Below are 22,729 nucleotides of genomic sequence, written 5' to 3'. Positions count from 1 at the left end.
AGGTTTATCACTGCTGCTTTTGTGCCCATTTACTCAGGTTAACTTGGCACTTGTCTTGCTATGCCTGAAAGAGTCACACTGAGAAGCTCTGTCACACTTTGTTTCCTTTAAAAGCAGAAAGATGCTGAGAGTACCTGCTATCCATGCCCAGAACTGAGTAGTTGTCAGCCACTTAATTGCTTACAATTTTTTTGAGGATCCAACAGCTGTACTGTAATGTAAACAGCTCAAACACATTGTAAAGTTTAACAGAAATTCCCCTCAAAACTTCAGAAGCATCATCACTAACACTGAAATAACTTACACAAACAAGATACTAAAACATTATATGGAAGCAATGTTGCTGAGCACTCAAGACTGCTGCCCACAGAGACAGGCAAGTGTTTACACATCATTACTCACTGGGCTGCATTATTGCCACTACAACTTTTTATGCTTTGGTTAAGTTAACCAACACATAAGGAGAGAGAAAAAAAAACCCAAACAACCCTGCAATGAACAGTTACTGAAGCCACAGGTAGAACTTATTTTGTAATACAATTCTCACAGCCTACATTTTGTTAGGAAAGAAAAAAACAATGTAGCATTCCCTTATCCCACAGGTATTGAACTCTAGTGAATTACTACTAAATTATTAGCACCTCCAAGTAATTTTCAAATATTTTAATAGCTGTTCAGGTCCTCTGTAGTGCTGGTTCATGAACCACAGTCTATTATAGCTACTGAAAATGCTTTACATTTTTTATGCCTTCCTGCCTGGGGCTGAGAAAGGAATGGGAAAAGAATAAAAATCTATCAAGCTGGAGCAACTGATCTTCACAACCCACAAATTCATTCAAAGTCTGCTTACAGCACAGAATAGTATCTCAAATCCAAAAAAACCACACCACACAGAAACAGGAGTTTTCAATGAAGGTAAAAAGTATTTGCTTTTTAATATGCACTTAAGTCACAGTATCCGTTTTGAGATCATTACACCAGGTAACATTTTCATTGTATTCTCAAAGTATTTTACAAGAGCCTGTCTATACACCAAAGGAGCAGGTACTAACTAAAGGATCCCAGAACCTGTGGTTTTAGAGCAAAAAATAAAGCCTGTGACCAACATTCTTTCCATTCATCTTTATCAATGGTTATACAACACATCTGTGTTTAAAAATGCAAAAGCCATCACAGTAAGTAAATGATATCAAAGGAGATACACATTTCAACATTTTTCAGACAGTCCTTACCTGATGCTGGTAGTAAAATGCAACCATAATCTAATAAGACCATTCAAAATTATTTTACAAATTCTAGATTTAGGCCATTTTCAGTGTCCTGTATCACTCTGGGAAAAAAAAAGTCTTTAAGGAAAAACAATCATTTAATGTAATTTCTATTAATAGAACAGAATACATTAAAAAAGAGCAGCTATTGATCAGAACATAGTGAAATGAAGACAGACCTGGTGTGCTAGTGGAATTTTAGTTGAAATCTATACATATTTAAAGACATTATTCAAGTCAAAACTCAAGGAAAACTTGAGAGTAAAAACCAGCTGTTAAAGCATTAACTCTGTCTGATAGCAGGTTACACAATACATACACATACTCGTTCTTTTTTCTGTATTTATTTGCAAGGCTGTAGTACCGAGATTTCTCCTTCAGCAATAAATTATTTACTATGATACAGTGTATAGAACAATGATGAAACATTTCTTGACGACTCAAAAGACAGACATACTGCAGAAGTCCATGTCTCTGAAAATGAGAAATGGAGACAATGGCCTCCTTGCATCTTCATTAGCTAGATCCCTTCTCCTCTTTGGCAGCAGAAGCCTCTAAAGGAGTAGCTTCCAAATCTTTGCTTGACTTCTCTTTTTCTTCATTTTCATCCTCTTGAGGGTAAAGATCTGGGTATTTTTGCATGCATTCCTGCATGGCACGGAATTGGTCCACACAGTCTGATCCCTTTATTTCTTCTGTGCTATAGTGGAAACAAGAAAAGGCTGACTTGAACTGTTCCCCACAGGGACCACTAGCCATTCCGCCCAGACATGGGCAATTCCAATTGATATCTCCATTGGGCAATATCAATCCTGAACAAACAAGAGAGAAGAAAAGTTAAGCGCTCCTTCCAAAAATTGATTTCCTTCAGTGAAAGCTGCTAGGTTGCAGGTCTAAGCTGAAGTACTAACAATGCTATATTAGTTCTGTAGCTTCAAGGGTGCTAAACACCTTTCACTTCCTGGCCAGTCTGTTTCTACCTCTGATGTGTATGATCCTTTACTAAGCAGAAGTGAGATTAGTTCTATATCCATGCCTGAATTAAGTCTTTCTCCCTGGACTACAGACCACTGAAAATAAGGGGAACAAGCAAGCAATAAGAGTCTTGTAAAATATCTGTAAAAATCATTGTACTGAGAAGATATATGTAGTCCAGTGCATCATGGCATCTCTAGCTGCCTGGAAGAAAAGCAGAACTTCCGAGACAAGGAAATGGATGGCTGGTGCCAGATTCCTTATTACCAAGGATGACATAAAGCAGAAAGATGTTGATCATACCGTGTAGAAGAAATATGGCTTGCTTTGTAAACCAAATTTTGAAGTCCTATATTCCTCTTCACTAACATCAACCAGTCATTTTAAAGCAGTCATTTTTCTAATACTTCAAAAAGAAAAAATATATTAAGAGTTTTGAAATGTTCCTGAAGACACCATCACAATAAAATTACTTGTAAATTAATTCTCTTAAAATAAATTGTTCCTTTTAGAACTAGAACTGCCTTGTAAGCACACAAGTTTTAACAATGTAAGAGTTATCGCATAAACAGTACATTCTGGTATATCACGAGCATTGATTTTCATCTATTTGATCACTGAAGTAGCATCAGTTTCAGATGTTATATGCACAGAAACCATGCTTTTAAAAAAACAAAACAAAAATACAGATTAAGAAGGCAAGCATTTCCTCACTGGTAACAACAGCAGAATGCACACTTCAATGAGTAAGTGCATCAGCTAGCTTAGAACACAATTAAAAGGGAAGCAGATTTCATCCATCAATCTCCCTGAACTGCAAGTCTGCAACAGACGGGATTACTATTTTTAATTAAAACTGAATTCAAACTACTTTTAAATGCAGTCTGAACCACACTATCTAGTGTGTTATAATCTACTTGACCCTGCACTTGGGTAAGAAAAAACCCAGTATACATCATAGCAGATCAAGGCTTGTGTTAGCAATGACTGCTGACATCACACAAGCTAATCTGTCTTAGCTCATGGGATCTGTTAACATCATGGATGAAGGCAGGCTCATCTGCATTTATGTCAACACCTATCTTTGTATTTGCTGTAATGAAGTCTCATTTTTGTTCTGAGAAAAGTTTCTTCCCTGTTTTATGACAAACATTCCAATAACAAGTTTGTCTGCCAATGATTCACAATGTAAGATGACAGACACACAGGAAGCAGGATTGAAAAGGACATCAGTCAAAAACAGTCCTGTACATCTGATCATTCATCAAGTTCTTTCTCAAAAGAATTAGAGGTTTTGCTACATCTATATAATAAATGTATTCTTTCCCAGAAATGACTGTTCTGTGCAATACACAGCAGAAAAGATGAAAAGAGTCATTATAGTTAATTATGCCACAGAAGTTGAACACTGGAAACCAAGTCTTCTATTCAACGTAGAGGCTAAATTAGAAAAACCTGCATGTTACTTTAAGTACAGCAAAGCCGTTTCCAATCACCTTTTAAACTAAAAACCACACAAGCCAGAGCTTCTGCACTTCAACATATTCCAAAACATTTTGCCCATGTTGTTCCATCTTCCATCCTGGTCAAGGCAGTAACAGGTATACATGCCATGTAGATTTTATTGCCTCTGAGAGTCTCTTATTGAAATCTTTAGGGGCTGAAGCACCACTCCCATGGTGAAGATGATGACAAAACCCAAAGTATAGATTGTTTCCACCAAATAGGCAGTTTGGGTATTGGATCTTAGCCAGCAAAACAACCTACCTGAAAGTATGAGGTAGAAGAATTCCTGATAGATACTAAATTGCAGTTTTTAAACATCTTTCTGAAACTGAAATTCTCTCATTGTTCTCATCTGAGTCATTATAAAACTGAATGGACTCATCACCACTGATGAGCAAAACTTTTAGATGTATCTACTGATTACATCCAATTGTAATGAAGCCAAGAGCAACTAAATGCAAAATCATTTCAACACAAATCTATGTATGAAAAAAGTTATTTCAACGACATAGGAAGATACAGTTCAAATTACACTACATACTATATCAGCTAACAAAGCCACCCTGTGTGCTCCAGCTGGTAAACAGTGCTTAAATACTGCCCTCTAAAGGTCACAGAGCCACTTGCATAACTTTTATTTTCTAACAAAATTTCAAAAAGGGTGAAGCATTTACTTCCATCTCAGCTGAGCTGAAAGCAATGAGATGACTTCACACAAAGTGAAGAGGCTAAAAGGCCTGTAAGCATAAAGGCAAACCCAAATTCACAGATGTTCATGATACTTTATTAGCCTAGGGTAAAATGTATTTAATCATCGTGATAGGAAGATTATTTCATTTACCCATTAGAAACAACCTAAAACACGCTCTGTGCAATCAGAATATTACAAGTCTTGATCTCAGAAATATTCTGCTCTCTTAAAATCTCCATTTGTAGGTTAGATCTATTTCATACAAGAACTGTAATCTTCAGTGAAAACTTTAATTTACATCTTTCCAAGGCAAGATGGTTACAGTTGAAAACTGAGTAATTTGAACTTACCTGTGTGCTGGTTTTGGCTGGGATAGAGTTAATTTTTTTTATAGTAGCTAATATGGGGGTCTGTTTTGGATTTATGCTAAAAACAGTGTTGATAACACAGGGATGTTTTCGTTACTGCTGAGCAGTGCTCACACAGAGTCAAGGCCTTTTCTGCCTCTAACACCCTCCACCAGTGAGTGGGCTGGGGGTGCACAAGGAGTTTGGAAGGGACACCATCAGGACAACTGACCAAAGGGATATTCCATACCATATGATGTCATGCTCAGCACATAAAGCTGAGGGAAGAAGGAGGAAAGGGGGGGTGGTGGGGTGGGGTGTGTGGGTGTGTTCAGAGTGATGGCGTTTGTTTTCCCAGTAACCATTATGCATGATGGAGCCCTGCTTTCCTGGAGATGGCTGAACACCTGCCTGCCGATGGGAAGTGGTGAATGAATTCCTTGTTTTGCTTTGCTTGCATGTGCAGCTTTTGCTTTACGTATTAAACTGTCTTTGTCTCAACCCACGAGTTTTTTCACTTTCACTTTCCCTACTCTCTCCCCCTTGGAAGATATTACTACTAGTTATTTACTATATTGCTACTAGTATAGTACAGGATTAGTGAGATAGAATTTATATTAAATCAAATATTCAGAGTTTGACAAATTAGGCAATTTCAGCTGCACACAGGCAGGTGAGCAACTCACATCAATGACAGCGGTATGTAACGCACTTCAGCTTCTCTAAAAATTACACTTCATTTAGAACAGTAAAGAAACAGCCATAATTTTCAGTAGTTAAGCTCTAACTTTGTTAATAAAAGAAAGGAAGGAAAAGTTTTTTCTGGATATCTGGCTATTAACTAAAACTATAAACCATCAAGTGATGTATTTGAACAGGCCACGTTGAAAGATCATTAAAAGCAGAGAAAAGCCACCACTATAAGGAAAACATCATTTGTGATGTTCTGTTTATCTACTGAATAACCAGCTGCCCTCAGTCTTTAAAAATGAATGAATAATTTGTCCTACTTCATACAACATTTGTTTTTTGTCGTTCTTGTGTTTTTAAGATTGATAGAATGTGATATATGTGATTAACTCCTTACTTCTGCCTACTACTGACCTTGTTCTTCGTAAGGGTCATCTGGGTCATCTGCAACCAGCTCAGCACTGCTTGGCGTCTCATGGTCCTCCTTGGTCGCAAATATAATTCTGTCTTTTCCTACCATATAGGAGACAACAAGCAAAATTTCAGAGAAAGCTGAGACAGAAGGAGTCATTTACGAAGCTGCTGAACACCACAAGGTAATGAGGTATTCAACATGATGTATTAATGTTAATAATGAATTAATTCTGTTGTACTTACCAATCACCTTCAATTAGAACAGTTGTTAGTTCAAGGAACACATACACAACTAAAATTCTGTTCTTCTAAAGTTACAATTTTCACAGCAACATACTGTAATGGCTGCAAATCACTGAACTGTGAAGTTAAAAAGCTGTTTTAAAACTGGCTCAAACTACTCTGTTACCAGGACTAACCCAGATGAAGGTGTTAGACACAAAAAAAAAAAAGGAAGTATGAAAGAAAAGCTATATTAAATTACAGGAAAGAGTTCAACAGGATACTTATTAATAACAGTAGTCTCCATTAAAGACTGGTGTAATATTTTACAGTAATAATCTAAATTAAATAATGAAGAGCATCTTAACAGTGTAGAACCAACTATATTGAAAAGGTGCTACAAACATTACCAAGGATAGAAAAACAACATAGCATACTTCCTACTCTTGATTTAACAAAAAGATTCTGTAGAGGGAGGCTTGGCTGGAAACCTGAGCAGAGTTTTCTAACAACTCTGTAAAATTATAAGAAACACTAAAGCAGACACAAGCAGAAAAGAACAGCTAGCTGAAACTCTTCTGAACACACAACTGAGTATCCATTGAGTGGAAAGAAAATGTTAAGTTCCCCAAAAAAACTTCCTTTCATTCTCCAAATTCATAAAGGCTACTACAGTGGCTCAGCATATTAGAATTAGTAACTTCTTGCCCCTCAATGTGACCTCACCTAGCAAATGTTTAGCAACTCCCTTTACTTTGCTCAATAACCAACATGCATTTAACCATGCCTGAGAAACAGATAAAACCAAACCCTTTTTAAGAGGGAAAGAGTTTTCTGTCAACTTGGCATTGTACTTCAGCAAACTTTATGATGTAGAATGGCCAGTCGTTTCTTATATAAAACAAACTAGAAACACATGAACTCTAACCCCGTCACTGTAATTTGGTAGGATGCCATAAGACAACTTACAGATCTTGCAAAGATCCAAGATGTTAAAATAAATTAAAGACATAAAGCAAAGAGGTCCATAGGTTATGACTACCTCACCAGTTTATAATCTGCGTTCAGTGTGCCAAAGTTTATAATTTCAAAATGGCATTTAGAACTACAGAATGGCACTTTTTTCCAGTTTGAAACTTTACATTTAGTCACTGCCCATTACTTAAAGGTGGAAGGGAAGAATATATCCCCCAGAATATGACGTGGCCAAGCCTCACAAATACCACAACCTGTACAGCATAATACCTTGTACAGATACAGAAACATAAAGCTCGCACTCTACCCACCTGTCCATCCCCCGTGTTTTCCTTAAAAAGATCCCACCTCTGGCCACTTTAGCTAAGCTGATAGGAATCTCACCCCTACGGGAGGACACCATTCCGCGCCGCGACAGGGAGCATGCCCACACGCCTCAGCCACTCCACAGCAAAGCCTGGCGAGCTAAAATAACAGCCCCGAGGCGCACACACGCCCAGCTCTGACCATTTCGCGGGTATGTTTCAACAACTAGCTGCATGGCGGCACCTTCTTACCGCTACCTGCCGCCGGGAAGCGCGTCCCGCACAGCGCCTCGCCCCGGGGCGCCGCCGGAGCCAGCCGGGTGTGGGTACTCGCCAGCCCGCAGAGGCCCCCGCAACGGAGGCCGGCCTACAGGGCGGCGGAGGCCCTCAGCGCCCTCTCCCGCCTCATGGCCAACCGCCCCGCCGCGGCTTCCCGCCTACCGTGAGGAGAAAGATCGGAAGAGGGAAGCGAAGCAACCCTGCCCCCGCCGCCACACACAGCCCACGGGCGGCTTTCGCGCCTCTTCTCTCCTCAGGCTTCCCTTCACGGGCTGAGGTGAGCGGACAGCCACCCCCCGGCCGCCTCAAGGCGAGCCCGCCCGGCCTGCCCCGGCGGCGTGACATTGGGATGACACCCGTGCGCACCTTCTTGCCGGCAGTAGGACATGGCGGAGCCGTCCTGTGTTTTCCCCTGCAGCGTGCGCGCAGACTGACCCCGCCGGCGCCCCGCCGCCCCGGCGCTCCCTCCGCTCCCCCTCTACCACCGCCACAGCAACGGGCAGCAGTTCGCTGCTCCACGCTATGACCTCCCGCCTCCGGAAGCGCCTTCCCTGCCCGCCGGCGGCCGCTGACGCACCTCCTGGCGACCGCAAACCGAGGGAGGGAGCAGCCGGCTCCGTCAGGCTCGGCCTCGGCGCCGGACTACATCTCCCAGCTTGCCCCGCGCCCGGCGGGAGGGAGTAATTTCATAGGCGGGAACTACGTGTCCCGGCATGCATTGTGGCGGCGCCCCGGGCGGGGAGCGGCCCGGAGGCGGGAGGGCCGGGTGAGCGCTGAGGGGGAGGAGGGCGCGGCTGTGTGTGGCTGTCGGTGCGCGGCTCTTGCGGCGGTGCCTGCGGCCTCTTCGGGTTGGTGCCCGGCGAGTGCAAGAGGCTCAAGATGTCGAGGAATGTAAGTGCTGCTTGGACCGGTCCTACCGTTACTTCGCGCTGCGTGGGGCGGCCGCTTCTCCGGGGTGGCCTGTCTGAGGTGAGGCGCCCTGTGTGGCGCCTGGTGCAGCGGAGGGGCCGCTGTCACATCCCGCCTGGCATCCCGAGATGAGCAAAAGCCTCACCTCCTCTCTTGGCTACGTGTGCTAATCTGAAGTTGCTTCTTGGTTATTCCCCAGAGCCAGCGTACATACAGATAAACCCCTGGGCTTTCATGCTTTCATGTGGCACTGGCTAGGACAGAAATAGCAATTTTGTTTTAAGCTATCTGTTTTTGTTGCTCTAGATGCAATTATTTTTAAGTATGCTGGCACTTAGCACTCGTGAGGTAAAATGTAGTGTTATTTATAGCTATGTTTTAGTTGGTCTGGAATTCAGGAGTATTACTCAATTTGTCATGGCCCGAATGCAGGGTGTGGACACCAAATAGGGAACATAGAGACAGACTGAAGAAAGCTTGAAGGAACATGTTGAACTGTTATAATAACAATTGTTCTTTCCATTAGTCTTGAGTTTTATTTATTGACTGTGTTTCTGATATCTAAAGTGTGATAAGGCATTTAATAAGTGTGGGAAAGTTTTGGTCCAAGGCGAGAAGTGCTATTCTGTAGAGCAGCAGTATTAACAAAGCTGAAAGACTTATTTTGAAACAGAATGCCTTCCCCTGTTACACCAATATTGCATTTTTTTGATTTATCTCCAACAGTTCTCTGACACAGGCAGCAGAAAAGAACATGTTAAAATCACAAGTGAGTCCAAACCGGGGTTCCTGGAGAGGCTCAGCGAGACTTCTGGAGGCATGTTGATGGGACTTGTGACATTTCTTCTGTCTTTCTACCTTCTTTTTACCAATGAAGTAAGTGAAATACCATCACTGTTTATACACAGCTTTAAAACATCACAGCTGAGGTGACATTTAACTAGTTTTGCATTTGCAGGCTTACTAAAATGATCATGTTAAAGCTTTATTCATCCATGAGAAGAGAACTTTATGTCTGGAGAGTCTGATGCTTATCCTTTGGGATATAACAGAAAAGTAAAATCACTGGACCACAGACAGTCTTTCTATAGAACTGAGTGTGGTAGAGACGATAGCAGTGTGTGATGAGAGATAAGAACCAAAACCTGTGAGCTGGTGCAGAAACAGGCTGTAATGTTATTGAAAGAGGGTTGTATGAGCCAGCCACGCTCCCCCTCCTTCTGCACTGACCTTGGTGTCTGCAAAGTGTCTCACATCTTCTCACTCCTCTCTCTCGCTGCAAAAGCTGGTGCTAGGTTGTTTTTTTCCTTCTTAAATATGTTATCACAGAGGCGCTACCACTGTCACTGATTGCCTTGGCCTTGGCCAGCGGCGGGTCCATCTTGGAGCCAGCTGGTATTGGCTCTGTTGGACCTAGGGGGAGATTCTAGCAACTTCTTCCAGAAGCCACCCCTGTAGCCCCCCCACCCGCTACCAAAATCTTGCCATGGAAACCAAATACACAGTCTTATCTCTTTTCTGGGGATAACATAAGGTCCTCACTTCTAATGTTGTTATAATTACGTTATTCTGTTATTTTATGTCTTGCTTTTATACTGAAAAAATAATTAAAGTAAGTAGGGAATCCTAACATCCTACCGCTGCAAACATACATGTTCTTGGCAGTTTGGGAGTGGGGAGCAGAATTCTGTGAATTTTCACCTAAGACTTCCTTTTGTACCTCTACAAGAGGAAAGAGAACTAGTCCAAATTTCAGTGGCTTTGCAGGAAAAAGCACACCGTAAGATGATAGTAAGATAAGGAAAACTTCTGCCAAGTAGTTGTATGGGCCTGTGGAAAAAGGACCATAATTGGCATAATTTTTGCAGTTATTTGTGAACCATGAACAACGTTAGAGGTGAAGAGCAATAACTTTGGACCCTTGTAGGAATAATCTGTGTTTGAGGAGTTTAGTCAATGTTAATGGTCCTGCTGCATGGGTAAGAAGTACTGTCCCAAACTGTGCCAGACACAGAGAAAGAGAGAGTGGAGAAGTACAAGTGTGTATTGAGAATATGCCTTTACGCTGAGTATACATCATTCTTTGTGGTCTTCAGATCACTCGTCTGCTAACCTTTTTCACAAAATACTACTGCACCATTGATTCTCCACAACTTGATTTTGGTTTTCTTGATTGCAGGGAAGAGCTTTAAGGACAGCCAGATCTCTTGATGAGGGACTTTCTCTTGTGATCCCTCTTGATAGCATCCACAGTGTGTCTCAGCAGAATGAAGGGAGATTGGTGCACTTAGCTGGCGCTCTGAGTACATCTAAGGTAAATAAAGTAGTATCTTGACATTTTCCGTGGTCAGGTTGCATTGCAGAAGGTAACATGTCACAGTAGCTTTCAGCAAAATAGAATCTCCCCCTGGTTTAAACACTTAAGCCTGCATATCATTAGTCGGCATTTCTGGTTTTCTTCTTCACTATGGCAATAAATTTTGATGATGATTCTTTAGGTCAGATTTATCAGTCATATAAAGCGATGCTCCTTTTTGTCCTTCATGACATTTATTCTATATTCACGTATGTAACATAGTACTAACTATGTACACTGAGGTACGTAAATGGGTTTGATAATAACAGTACGGTGTTTCAAGTTTGTGAGGTACAGCATTTATACTGACTTGTATTTTCTTTCATTTTTAAATAGCCTTTGTTTGATCCCAGCTATGGGCTCTCCATTCAGGCTGTCAAACTTAAGCGTAACGTGGAAATGTACCAATGGGTAGAATATGAAGATTCCACGTAAGTGAAAGAAATCTTTAAAAGTTGTTTATAAAGCTGTTGTATTAACAGGATCCCATCACATTCTTTTTTCTTTCTCCCCACCCCCAAAGGAAAAAACCCAACAAGCCTTTAGAGCAGGAGAATTATAGAGCTCTTGGGTTTTTTTTTAGAGAGTCACTTTAATTTCCTTGGGGATGCCAGGTCTTGTAGATGGTCAATGCTGCAGAATTTGCATCTGATAAAATTTGGGTAACATCCAAGGCCTTTTATCAAATGTTTTCACTTCCTGATTTTGTGTAAGTTCATATGGGGTTTCTTGACCTCCATGCTGAAGCTGTAGGTTTTTGTTTTCATTATTTTTGTTTGATGCTGGGCCACCTCAGACCCTGTTTTCTGTCATATGTGTTGTCAACAGAATTTAAAGATCTTTACCAATTCATGAAAAACACAAAACAAAACACTTGTGTTTTTCCCAAAGACTCAATTGATTTCTATCCTTTCTAATGTTCCTAAAGCTTCTTTTATTTATTCATGTACTTTCTGCCCATCAGGATTTCAGTAACTCCACCCCCATAATACTCCCTGCCTGCTAGTTGATTAGCAGAATCAAAACCATAGTGCCAAAATACTTGATCCTGAATTTTTTCAAATAAAACTTTATAATCCTCTTTTTCTATGCATCTGCTAGGCCTTTCCTGCTGCCATTCTCTAAAACTTGATCATGGACCCTCAAGCCAATTTTTTTTCCTGTCCTCAAAAAGGAAATACAAAAAGATTTTTGCTGAATCCAGAAACTTCATCATATTTTCCCTTGGCTTTCTTCCTTTCTTCCATAATGACAATTATTTACTTGTTGGGTTTTTTGGTTGGTTGGTTGTTGTGGGGTTTTTTAAATATCCCAGAGGGGTTTTAACTTCTGTTAGAAAAGTAAGTGAACCCAACAATTTCAGTTATGGATTCCAGAATAAACTCTGATGAACCCATTGACCCAAAACCTGCCTGGTTGATACCTGCAGCCTAAGATACACTAGAATATTTCAAAGCAATTAAAAAACCCCATTGTATCCAATTGAATCTAGCAGTCAGATTCATTTCTCAGACTTGTGGACACTTGAGACTTCTTAATTTCTTTGGTACTTCATATGTGTGCAAATTGAAGTACTTAATTAAAGCAAGACACAATTTCTTGATTTTTTAGAGAACTTTGCTACCCCTTATCTGTAATAATCAAAAGCCAACATTAATTTCTAGCTGTGAAAATAAACTGAAAATTTTAGTTGCTTGAGAGACCCTCCGATTAATTTATAACAGGCAATACTGCAGTCTAGGTACCTTTTCAAGGGGATTTACGAAACTGTAATGAGATGTTAGCTACTCTGCTAATAGTTGCAAGCAGAAGGGAAAAATGTTTCTGTTAATAATAATAAATCCACTGGCAATAGTATAAAAGTTATTTGCTATTATGTGGGTCTGACTCTACAGAACTCACGTTCCAAATGTCTTTTGTGTCATACAAAAAAAAATGTGTAAGAGGTTGTGAATAGATGGTTATGGTGCAGCATCTGTAAAACACTTGTTGATTTAGGTCAGCTTGTCTCACTGTCTTTAATACTGATTGTTCCACATCGATCTAGTCAACACCTTCTTGTTGGCAACATGGGAATAAAAAGGTTGTGGTTGTTTAGCATTTGTCTGTAGTTTTCTCCTTGTACAGAGAATCTATGTCTTCAGAATAGGTAGTTCAGAGAAGAGTTAGTTTACTTGTAAAGATAAGTTTGTGTTGCCAGCGAGTTGTCTGTGCATTTTATTTTGTAAAGTGTGTTCTGCCCTGGGCAGGGGTGTGTGTGCACTGTTTTGGTTCTCATCCTACTCCTTTACTCTGCAGGGAATATGAAGAGAATGGTGAGATTAAGAAAGAGACAAAGTATTCATATAGTAAGTTGGTCAACAGAAAGTCCCTGTTCTTTTATGCATTTAACTTTGGACTTTTATCTGTTTGTATTTTGATATTTGTTGTAAATCCTGTATTTTCTTCTTGGGAAAGAAAGGAAAGGAATGTGAAGAAATAAGCAAAAATTCTGTTTCCTAAACAAATGGCAGGACCTCCCTTTCTTGAGGTAACTGAAGTGAAAGGAGGTGTTGTATTAGCAATCATCGACTACAGAAAGTCTTGTCTTGGCATTCCTAAAGGTTCAGAGCAGCATCCAGGGATAGGATGCTCCAGAGATAGGACCCATAAGGTCCTCAGTGACAGGAGATGGGCAGAGATGGGAGTGTGTTAAAAGCTATGCCTGAGATTACTCTTTAGAAGTGGAGTAATTGGGCATATGTCAGGCTTGAGCAGAAGAGAATAGACAGGGAAGAACAGCATAGCTCCAGCCTGTAAGACAGCCTTTTGTGAGTCTGTCGAGGTGTTGATACCAGGTAATAAAAACCATCAGCACCTTCTGATGTGCACTGAGGCTTTTGCCAAATGCTTTTTTGGCAGGAGCAGAACTGAGAAGATTATTCTGAACTACCCAGCGGCAGAAAAATACTCTGAGTCATCATGTGTCTGGAGATTGGTCTCTGTGCTTCATTTATCTCTGATTAAAGCACATGGATATGTAACGTGGGTGTACAGTAGTTTCTGGGTGTGATCATAAAAGTAGCTCAGCTCAGTGAAGCATGGGACCCTGCAGCATGGAGATACAAAAGGAGCAAAGCTAGTGGTTGTGAGCTGTAAAAAAGCACTTTACATTGGCAGGGAACAAAAAGAAATGCCATTTAAAAAACCAGCTGCTCTCTCAAGATTGATGGATTCATCCAGGAAAAGTCTATATATTACTAGATGTGGTGGGTTAGCTTTGGCCAGCAGCCAAGGACCCACACAGCCGCTTGCATACTCTCCCCCTCAGTGGGACTGGCGAAGAGATTGGGAAGAACTGGAATGAGAGAGTTTGTGGGTGGAAATAAAGATAGGGAGATCGCTTACCAATTTTGCGATCGTGGGCAAAACAGACTTGGGGAAAATTAACTTAATTTATTGTCAATTAAAATAAATATTTAATTACCGATTTGGGTGTTGGGTAAACACATTTTGCTGTCACCCTTTCCCAGGCTCAACTTCTCTCCAGCCTCCTCTCCCCTTGCCCCACCCCCCCCTTGTTATTGCCACAGGTTCTGCTCACTCCCTTTAGTGAAGCAGCGAGCCGGGGGGGGGGGATAGTAGATTTTACAATCTGTACATAGTGGTTTCTCTCTGCCGCTCTTCCCTTCTTACACTTTTCCCATGGACTCTCCCCATGCCACAGTGAATATCTGCTCTGCTGTGGAGCACCTCCTCCTCTGACTTTGGTGTTCCCTCTGTTGTTTCTCACTCCCTTTTGTTCCCTCCCTTCCCTATTTGTTTTCTGCACTTTCTTTGCTGTTGATTGCACTGAAATTTGTTAGTTCCAGCAGAGCTCACAGCTCAGCTTTTCCTCGCAAAACCAGATTATTCCCAAAGAGGAGCCAGGAATCAAACCCAACAGCAAAGCTCCCACTGAGCAAAATTTATTAAAATCCCTTTTTTCTAAATCCTGCCATCCCTCATTAATATGCTAAGAAGATGGATTTAAGTATCAGTACAGACTATCACATACATACTTTTGATGTAAACACTATTACTGCAAGTGTAACTTAGAATTGATTCGTTGATTGAAAGGTGTCTTCAATAACTAAAATCTGTGGCAACTTTTTCCTGTTTTCTCCTCACTCTTCATATCATTTTCTTTAGATACCGAATGGAAATCAGAAGTTGTGAACAGCAGAAACTTTGATCGAGAAATTGGACACAAAAACCCTAGGTAATTTACCATCTAGCCCAGTCCCTCTAGATTCTGTCACTGTGTCTCATCAAAGATGAAAGCTAAATGACTAATCTTCGTGACACAGTGAAGTAGATGGAAATTGTTGGTCTTTTGGTAGTTGGGAGAACTAAGGCACAGAGAGATTAGAGAGCAGTTCAAAGCTGCCTGGTGGAACCATAATTAAGCTATTTATTAGTAATGGCTGGATGTCAGGCAATTATTATATTACCTCTGGACCATGTGGTCTGCATGTAGAAGAACTTGAATGGGTTCCTTTCTGACTTTTATTGTCTGTTAGTGCAGTCTATTACTAATTCTTTCCTCTATTACAAGTACAGGGTTAGAATAGCAGCATCCCATGAGCTTGTCATGCCACTTGCATACTGCTTTTTCTAAGCTAGCATGCATGAGCTCACCGGCTTATTTGTGGCAATCTTCTATATATAATTTGTTTCATATATCTCTCATCTGTGGCATTTTAGTTACACTACAATGTGCCATTTTTAATGCTAAGTTTTAGCTTGCTTGTCATTCTCACAGCACCTGCTTGGTTCCTTAGGATGCAGGATGCCATTTAGCAAAAACCATCATGTGTGAGTGAAAAATACAGCTGGAGAGATAGTAGGACCAGGATTTCAACAAAATTTTGAACTTTGCAAAATCTCTAGAACTTTGTTTTGGTTCTGTGGGCTCATCCAAATACACTGTACTTTATTTGGAAGTACTACTTCAGGAGGGAAAATTAAGATCTATGTGTTTTTGATATAAGTCCAAACTAGCAGACTTGTATAGATGAGAGATAATGGAAAAAAGGATGCACAGATGACACACCTTCTTTGTCTCTCTTCCCCATGCATACCTTTTTGTTAATGAAAATTCTCCAAGCATTCTCCAGTAAACACAAATCTCCAATTGAGAGTAAGAAACCCCATTTCAGCCCATTGTAGGTTTAGTACAGAGAAAAACTAGTGAAATCCTATAGTGTGAATGGAAGTTCAGGCCAGGGGATGAGACAGTCATATCTTGTCTTAACTTATTTTAATGGCTCCAGCACTATGAAGTCTGGACACAGTTTCTTGATGGATTTGTTTTCATATCATGACAGCCATTTAGCTATTTGAGTTTCTCCTGATGTTTGACATAGTACCTTTTATGTTCGGTATACTACATACTGCAAATCAAGAGTTTGATCATAATTCTGTGACTAATCAGAGACTGTCTCTGTTCCTCAGTGCCATGGCTGTGGAGTCTTTCACTGCTGTGTCTCCTAATGTCCAGGTTGGCAGCTTTGTTCTTTCCAAGGGTAAGGATTGCTTTGTCTCGGCTTTGTGTCTGCTGTTGCATCAGCAGTGGACTTTGGTTCTTTCCACAACGGCAGTAATTTCAAGTGATGATCAGGAAGCCAGCCAGCAAATTGGCTGTTCCAAGTTAGACACTGGACCTGAGCTTGTTTCTTTATTCTGCTTAGGTCTTGTGGATAAAATAGATGACTTCAAGCAGTTGAGCTTGTCAAACCTTGAGGATCCACATGCTGATGTTACCCGAGGAGGAGATTACTTTTACCACAGTGAGAACCCCAGGCGTCCAGAAGTAAGATGAGAAAGATAAACCAAAGCAGCGATTACTATTATGTGAAAAAGAAAGTCGGGGCATGTCCCATTTCTATTTAAATATGTAGATATTGGAGTGCAGGCCATCACATAGGATGACGCCCTTAGTACAGTCCTTCAGCATGAGTGCTTCTCTTGCAGGAAGCTTCTGATCCTGCTTCTTTGTCTTCTGTTTTCTTGAGTCTGCCATGCTTTTAAATGGAAAGACATGGGATGGTGCTGGGAGGTGGGTTCTACCTCTGCCTTGTACTGAACAGAGTACAATGAAATAGCTTGTTGTCAGCTTGTGCTGCCTGCCCTCCTCTGCCAAAAGATGAAATGACAAGGGATGAACATAGGATCTCATTGGTGTTAATGTGCTCATGCAGCTAAATCAGAGGGGGTATTGCAAAACAGCATTTGAGCTATCCTGTTTCGACTGTCAGCTAGGCCTGAAAAAAACTACAGCTTGGAAATCATTCTGGGTATCCTCTGGCTTGACATAAATGTTCAGAAAAAGTGTTGATACATGAAGGATGTTCCCATGCAGAGTAGTCTTTCCTGTGATTCTCCTTTGTAAAGAAATCTTTCTTGACTTCCAATATTCTCTTGTTTGTAGGTAGGAGACCTTCGTGTCTCATTCTTCTATGCAGGTCTGAGCGGAGATGACCCCCATTTGGGCTCTGCTGATAAGGTGAGTCTTCAGCTGTTTCTGTATTTTGCAAACTGTTCCCAATTCAGTATCCAGTAAATATTTTTCCCTTTCTTCCAAGGTGACTGTGATTGCTCGCCAGCGAGACAATCAACTGGTTGCATATCATACCAAGTCTGGAGATGTCCTGCAGATTTTGTACCCTGGGGATCTCTCTGTGGAGGTGAGATACCATGCTGGACTAGCGAAGGGGTAAAATTGGAGATGGTAGTGCTGCAGAAGCAGCAGGGGAGTAAGTTCTCATTCTCCTTCAGACCTGCTCTAGAGGAGACGGTCTATGTAAACATTGGCTTTTCTCTCTCCTTTTTCTAGGACAATGCATGTTTCCCCTCTAGATTTCTGCACGTTCTTTGTGTTGCAGCAAAATGCTGTGCTTTGCCCACTAGCAGTACATAATTTGGCTGCAGTTATTCCTGATGATTTTTTTATTTTAAAAAGGAACCGTGGCTAAAGTAGCTATATATTTATTTTTTTTAAAATCCCCTTGCGTTGCTGCTGAACATCCTTTGCTTTGAAGGCTGTTTCTGTGCCTTCTCATTTTGCTTTTATTTGCTCTTTGGTAGTTTCCCACTTATACATGCAAGCACATGCTTTTGAAAAGGTCGTATGTAAAAATAGTAAAAATCAGGCTTTAATTAAGCAAACCGTAGGAGCTATCCTTTCTGCAGCTTCTAATAACAGGCGTTTAGGCTTGTTTGAAATGTTTATTGCTATTCTGGCTGAGAAAGAACCTTCAGGCAGAGCATTATGCTCCAATAAATCCTGCATGCTCCAACAATTTGGTGATTCATTTACTCCTTTTAGTAGATTTGTTTCCATTAATGATTGTTTCATGCCCTGCTGCAAAAATCCCAGATGTCAAGAATTTCCAGGAGCTCCCAAAAGAAGTTAAAAAGGCTTTTGTTTTGAGTTGAAAGAGAGCAGCAGTAGAATCAGCTCTCTGTTGTGAGCTCTGAATCTTCATGAGACGAAATTTTAGTTTATTGGAAATTAATTCACTACAAATGAATAATTCGTAGAGTCCTCGTATGTACAAGTAGTCAATCAGTCATACACGTCTTTTCCCATTAAGTGCTTTATTATGTCTCAGTGATCTTCATGTGTATGTTTTATAGAGCCAGAGGGGCACACAACCCATTTTGAAAAAAAATCTTACTCAGAATTCTTGCAAATAGATGCTTTGCTTTGCCTGATGCAATATACACGTACCTTTTATCTTTTCTGCCCTGCATACTGCTTGCTTTCTTTCATATACCTTTCCTTTAGCCATTAGTGGATATTGTTGCCTTTTCTCTCTTCCTCCAACCATAGCGAAGTCAGATCATTCTTCCTTATTACATTTTCTTACTAGCATCTTATTTTCCACAGTAATGTTGAATGTATCCATTTGCAGCAAAACCCCTGTGCTTTCTGCCTGTGATTATAGTGTGTCGAACGGTGCTTGTTTAGCTGTCTTAATTTAGAAAAATGCTGGTTTCCCTTGTGCTGCACTTTGAAATCTATTGTAGCATGCAGCAGTACTGTGCAAAAAGACGCTACAGAATGAGCTGCAATATAACTTCTATGAGAGAATTTGTACTCCTAAACTGCTGTCAGCTCTGATTTGCTCATAATACACTGGAATCAAGAGGATCTCAAAAGAAATTGAGGTTGCATATAACGGTGTTTGCTTTCAGGAAGTGTTTCAGAAAGAGCATGAGAGTAACACCATGAAGACCTGGGCTCTCCGTGCAGCAGGCTGGCTGGCAATGTTTGTAGGCATCAGCCTAATGACCCGAATTTTTTACACTTTGGGTAAGTTTTTTACAAAAAGGTAAAATGATTTAGAAACAGGATCCTAATCCCTAGAGAGGGCCTCTCTTCCTGATGTGCAATTAATTAATTTGGAGGTCAGGAGGAATCAGATTGGATTTGATCTGAAAGTCACTGTAGGCAATTGCAGGGAAATGGGATCCCAGAACCAGATGGTTGCTTTGTGAACATTAAAAAAAATATGCAAACATCTAGTGCCAGTCTCAGAAGATCCAAGCCCAGGGCTTACCAAAATCAGAAGCTGAAGCACACGTTGAGCTGGTTCTTTCAAGTCTGACTCAAGGTGCTGCAATTCAAGTACTTTCTATACTCATACACAAGTCGTGTAGTTTTATAGTAATGTCTTTGTGTCTGGTTAATCTACACTACTGTGAACACACAGCAAAAAAAGGTTTTAGTTCATCCTTTTAGCATAGGAAAATGTTGGAATAAAAACTTAGAGAAAAGCAGGACGGTGCCTCCAACTTGTATAAACTTAAAACATCAAAACTATTATTTGCTATGTGGCGGTGTGCGCTCTTTTTTTTTTTTTCATATTTACTTACTCATATGTGTGCTACTGCAAGATTTATTGTTGCCAGAAATAATTTTTTGTGCTAGCATATTGTATCAGTTGCCCTAGACTTGTTCCATAGCTGCAAGGCTATCAGTCTACTCTGCCTCTCAATCCTTGGATGAGACTTCAGACTTAAATTTGGATTACTTCCTGTCTGAAGAGATGAGGATACCATTGTTGTAGATGTTTAGCTGTTGCTTAATTATTGAATGCCTTGAGGATACTCTGCTGGAATGCCTTATCCAGTGCTCTTATAAATAATTCGAGTCTGTCTTTTGATTGTAATAGTGTGCAAATCCTAGGCATGCATAAGACTTCCTTTTAAACTATCATCTTCTCAACTGCTTTATCACTTGTTTGATTCTTTCTGCAGTGGACTGGTTTCCTGTTGTGAGAGATCTGGTTAACATTGGATTAAAAGCATTTGCCTTCTGCGTAGCCAGTTCGCTGTCACTCCTGACCATCTCCGTGGGCTGGCTCTTCTACCGCCCTCTCTGGGCTTTGCTGATTGGGTTGCTTTCTGTAGTTCCAATTGTGGTTGCAAAATCTCATGTTCCCCCAAAGAAGCAGCAGTGAGAAGGAGGTGGCTGGGTTTTGTGCTGAATCCTGGGTAGAAATTTCTCAAGTGCATTTCTGTCCCAGTTACTGCAGCATGCTTACAGCATATCACAGTTCAGCAGTGTGCACCAAGAGTTGGAGAGGGGGCTCAAATGTGCTTGTTGAGACATGTTATCCATGAAAAATATGAGTATAGGTTGTTGTTGGTAGGAAGTCAATGCCATTGACTTTGGGGAAATTTTGGAGTGTCTGTATTGATTGTAAGTCAGTGAACAAGCAGATTTGTTCCTCTTACCACTTACTAATTGCCCCTGATCTGAGAAGTGGCAAGTCCTCACTGACAGGTGGGGCACCTTGTGTATTGCGGATAAAGTGCCATCTATATCATGTGGTCCATATCCTTAGGAAATACATGTGTGTACCTGTCTCTGACAAACCCTCCCTCTGCTGCCTTTTCCTGTATGCACAGTCACGTACACTTCTTTGGCTGATGCATTTCAAAGTGTATGTGTTCAAAGGAAAACCACAACTTCGTCAAATTTCACACAATACTCATGGAAAATGTATGCTTTTGGACTGAGGATTTTCAAAGTTACTTGAAATAATGAGTGGCCAGGTTAGCAGTGCTCTGAGGTAGGGCGGGTTTGTCAGAAAGCATTGATTTCCCACAACTTTTAAAAGTCTCTGAAGTTGTTCTTGGTTAAGCATCCAAAATGGTAGCATGGACTATACCATTGCATAACTATTTCAAAAATTTAACTTTGAATTGCACTTATTTAAGGGGAGACTCAGAGGTCACGAACCTTTAAAAATAAAACCTGCTGCCTTGAAACAAAATCAACTTTTATAATTGAATGTATATTCTTGAAAATATTTGGGGTTGTTTTGCCGTGTATACTGTGTCTTTCTTGAATTTCACATAGTAAGGACAATGAACATACTCCATGAAATTAAATAATGAAAACATTTTTGCCTGATTAGATTTAATAGAGTTTAGTAGCCTGAATTTTGAGCTTTTTATCATGTTAGAGGAGTGCCTTCTTGTAGTGTTGTGATGGCTCACGTTTACATATTTCTGCTGTAACTAGTACTTGAGATTACAGACTATCTGGTACTGTTTTTAAGTCTCTCTCCACCTAGCTAGTCTGGCTTCCAGATGTGCCCCCCTTACACTACAGTGGGTTTTTTCTCCTGTAAGTATACACAATTAAGTACAAAAATAATGTCTTCATTTATGAAATGCAGTTACAACCATCAGGAGAAACATGTTTCCCGTACCGAAGGAACTTAACTTGAACATACAGAGAAGCAAATGTTTGCTACAAATGGTACTGAAATAGAGTTCTGAGTTATAAATGGTTTGAGAAATAGCAATTACTTTATTAGTCTTAAATCTTTTCATTCTTCTGGTATTTTAATGTTATCAATTCAGTCTCCTGGCTCGGTCCCTCTGGTAAAAGCAGTAGCAGTGAATGAAAGGTTGTAGGAAGCGCAAGTAGTGTCATGCGTGCAGCTGGCAGGCGTTAGCCATGCTGTGCAGTCTTTCTGCTGCTCGCTAACACCAACTTTTGCTCCATCAATTAAGAATTGCACTCCACTGGGTAGAAGAACAGGTGTTGGACTGCTGTTTTACCAGTGATGCAGGAACTAACCAGCATTACTATATTGGAGATGAAGATACAATTTTCTACAGAAGTGCTGAGCTTTTGTACATTTAATAAAAGACAATTTTCAAAAGGTTGGTCTGTAGGCTGCTTTTTTATTTTCAGTATCGCACGTTTCACGTCCAGGAAGTGTCTGGGTACGTGGAGGATTAGTTCCACATGAACTAGTTTTCTGTTGTTGGTTGAGATAAATGTGCAGTGGGGTCTTGTTTAGCCTGCAAATATTTCCCCATTTTGGGAAGCAAGCTCCTAGTAACAGCACAGCTGCTCTCTGGTCTATACACTCTGTGTGATGAATGGCTGATTCCAGCCTACCCTGGCTTTACTCCCCATTGCTTACTACTTTAGTAACTTCCTTGCCTCCGTAAGATTATTTTAAAAACATGATGGTTCAAGCTGACTGGATCCAGCCTCTTGTACTTCTACAGAGGCTGGGGGTTTACGTATGCATTCACCAGCTTTAAATACTTTTGTCTTCCATACTAGTGCACAGGAATGATGCAAAATAAAGACTAAGAACTATCTTTCCCAGGCCATGTGTGCTGGGGAGCCAAGGCTCACTTTCATTGCACGTACACAAACAACGTTTCTATAGAAACAACTGCAGTGTGTTTCGCTTGCTTCCTTACCACCATCTGACAGACTGTGTACTGATCTG

General features: G+C 40.7%; 2 protein-coding genes across 3 annotated transcripts; one reads left to right on the top strand and one right to left on the bottom strand.

Annotated features, from left to right (window-relative positions):
• Positions 1 to 903: 903 nt before the first annotated feature.
• On the bottom strand, positions 904 to 8,236 carry CHCHD4 (coiled-coil-helix-coiled-coil-helix domain containing 4). Of its 2 annotated transcripts, none has more exons than XM_054838529.1 (3): positions 8,039 to 8,236; positions 5,892 to 5,990; positions 904 to 2,080 (listed from the first exon to the last, which is right to left on the bottom strand). In XM_054838529.1, exons 1-3 carry the CDS (start codon positions 8,058 to 8,060, stop codon positions 1,785 to 1,787), a joined length of 417 nt encoding a protein of 138 aa, XP_054694504.1. In that variant the 5' UTR covers positions 8,061 to 8,236; the 3' UTR covers positions 904 to 1,784. The 2 variants fall into 2 exon arrangements, with proteins under 2 accessions (XP_054694504.1, XP_054694505.1); XM_054838530.1 differs by having other exon boundaries at positions 1,833 to 1,968; positions 7,835 to 8,230.
• A 161-nt stretch (positions 8,237 to 8,397) lies between these two features.
• Positions 8,398 to 22,144, top strand: TMEM43 (transmembrane protein 43). The gene is made up of 12 exons (XM_054838678.1): positions 8,398 to 8,563; positions 9,308 to 9,457; positions 10,761 to 10,895; positions 11,274 to 11,368; positions 13,236 to 13,285; positions 15,108 to 15,177; positions 16,413 to 16,483; positions 16,649 to 16,770; positions 17,389 to 17,463; positions 17,543 to 17,644; positions 19,158 to 19,275; positions 20,223 to 22,144. The coding sequence occupies exons 1-12, from the start codon at positions 8,552 to 8,554 to the stop codon at positions 20,423 to 20,425; spliced, it is 1,203 nt and encodes a 400-aa protein (XP_054694653.1). The 5' UTR covers positions 8,398 to 8,551; the 3' UTR covers positions 20,426 to 22,144.
• Positions 22,145 to 22,729: the final 585 nt, after the last annotated feature.

Source organism: Grus americana, chromosome 11 (assembly GCF_028858705.1).
Source record: "Grus americana isolate bGruAme1 chromosome 11, bGruAme1.mat, whole genome shotgun sequence".
NCBI classification, from domain to species: domain Eukaryota; kingdom Metazoa; phylum Chordata; class Aves; order Gruiformes; family Gruidae; genus Grus; species Grus americana.
The sequence above is the reverse complement of the archived record's forward strand: the minus strand, read 5'-3'. Positions and strand labels throughout refer to the sequence as shown.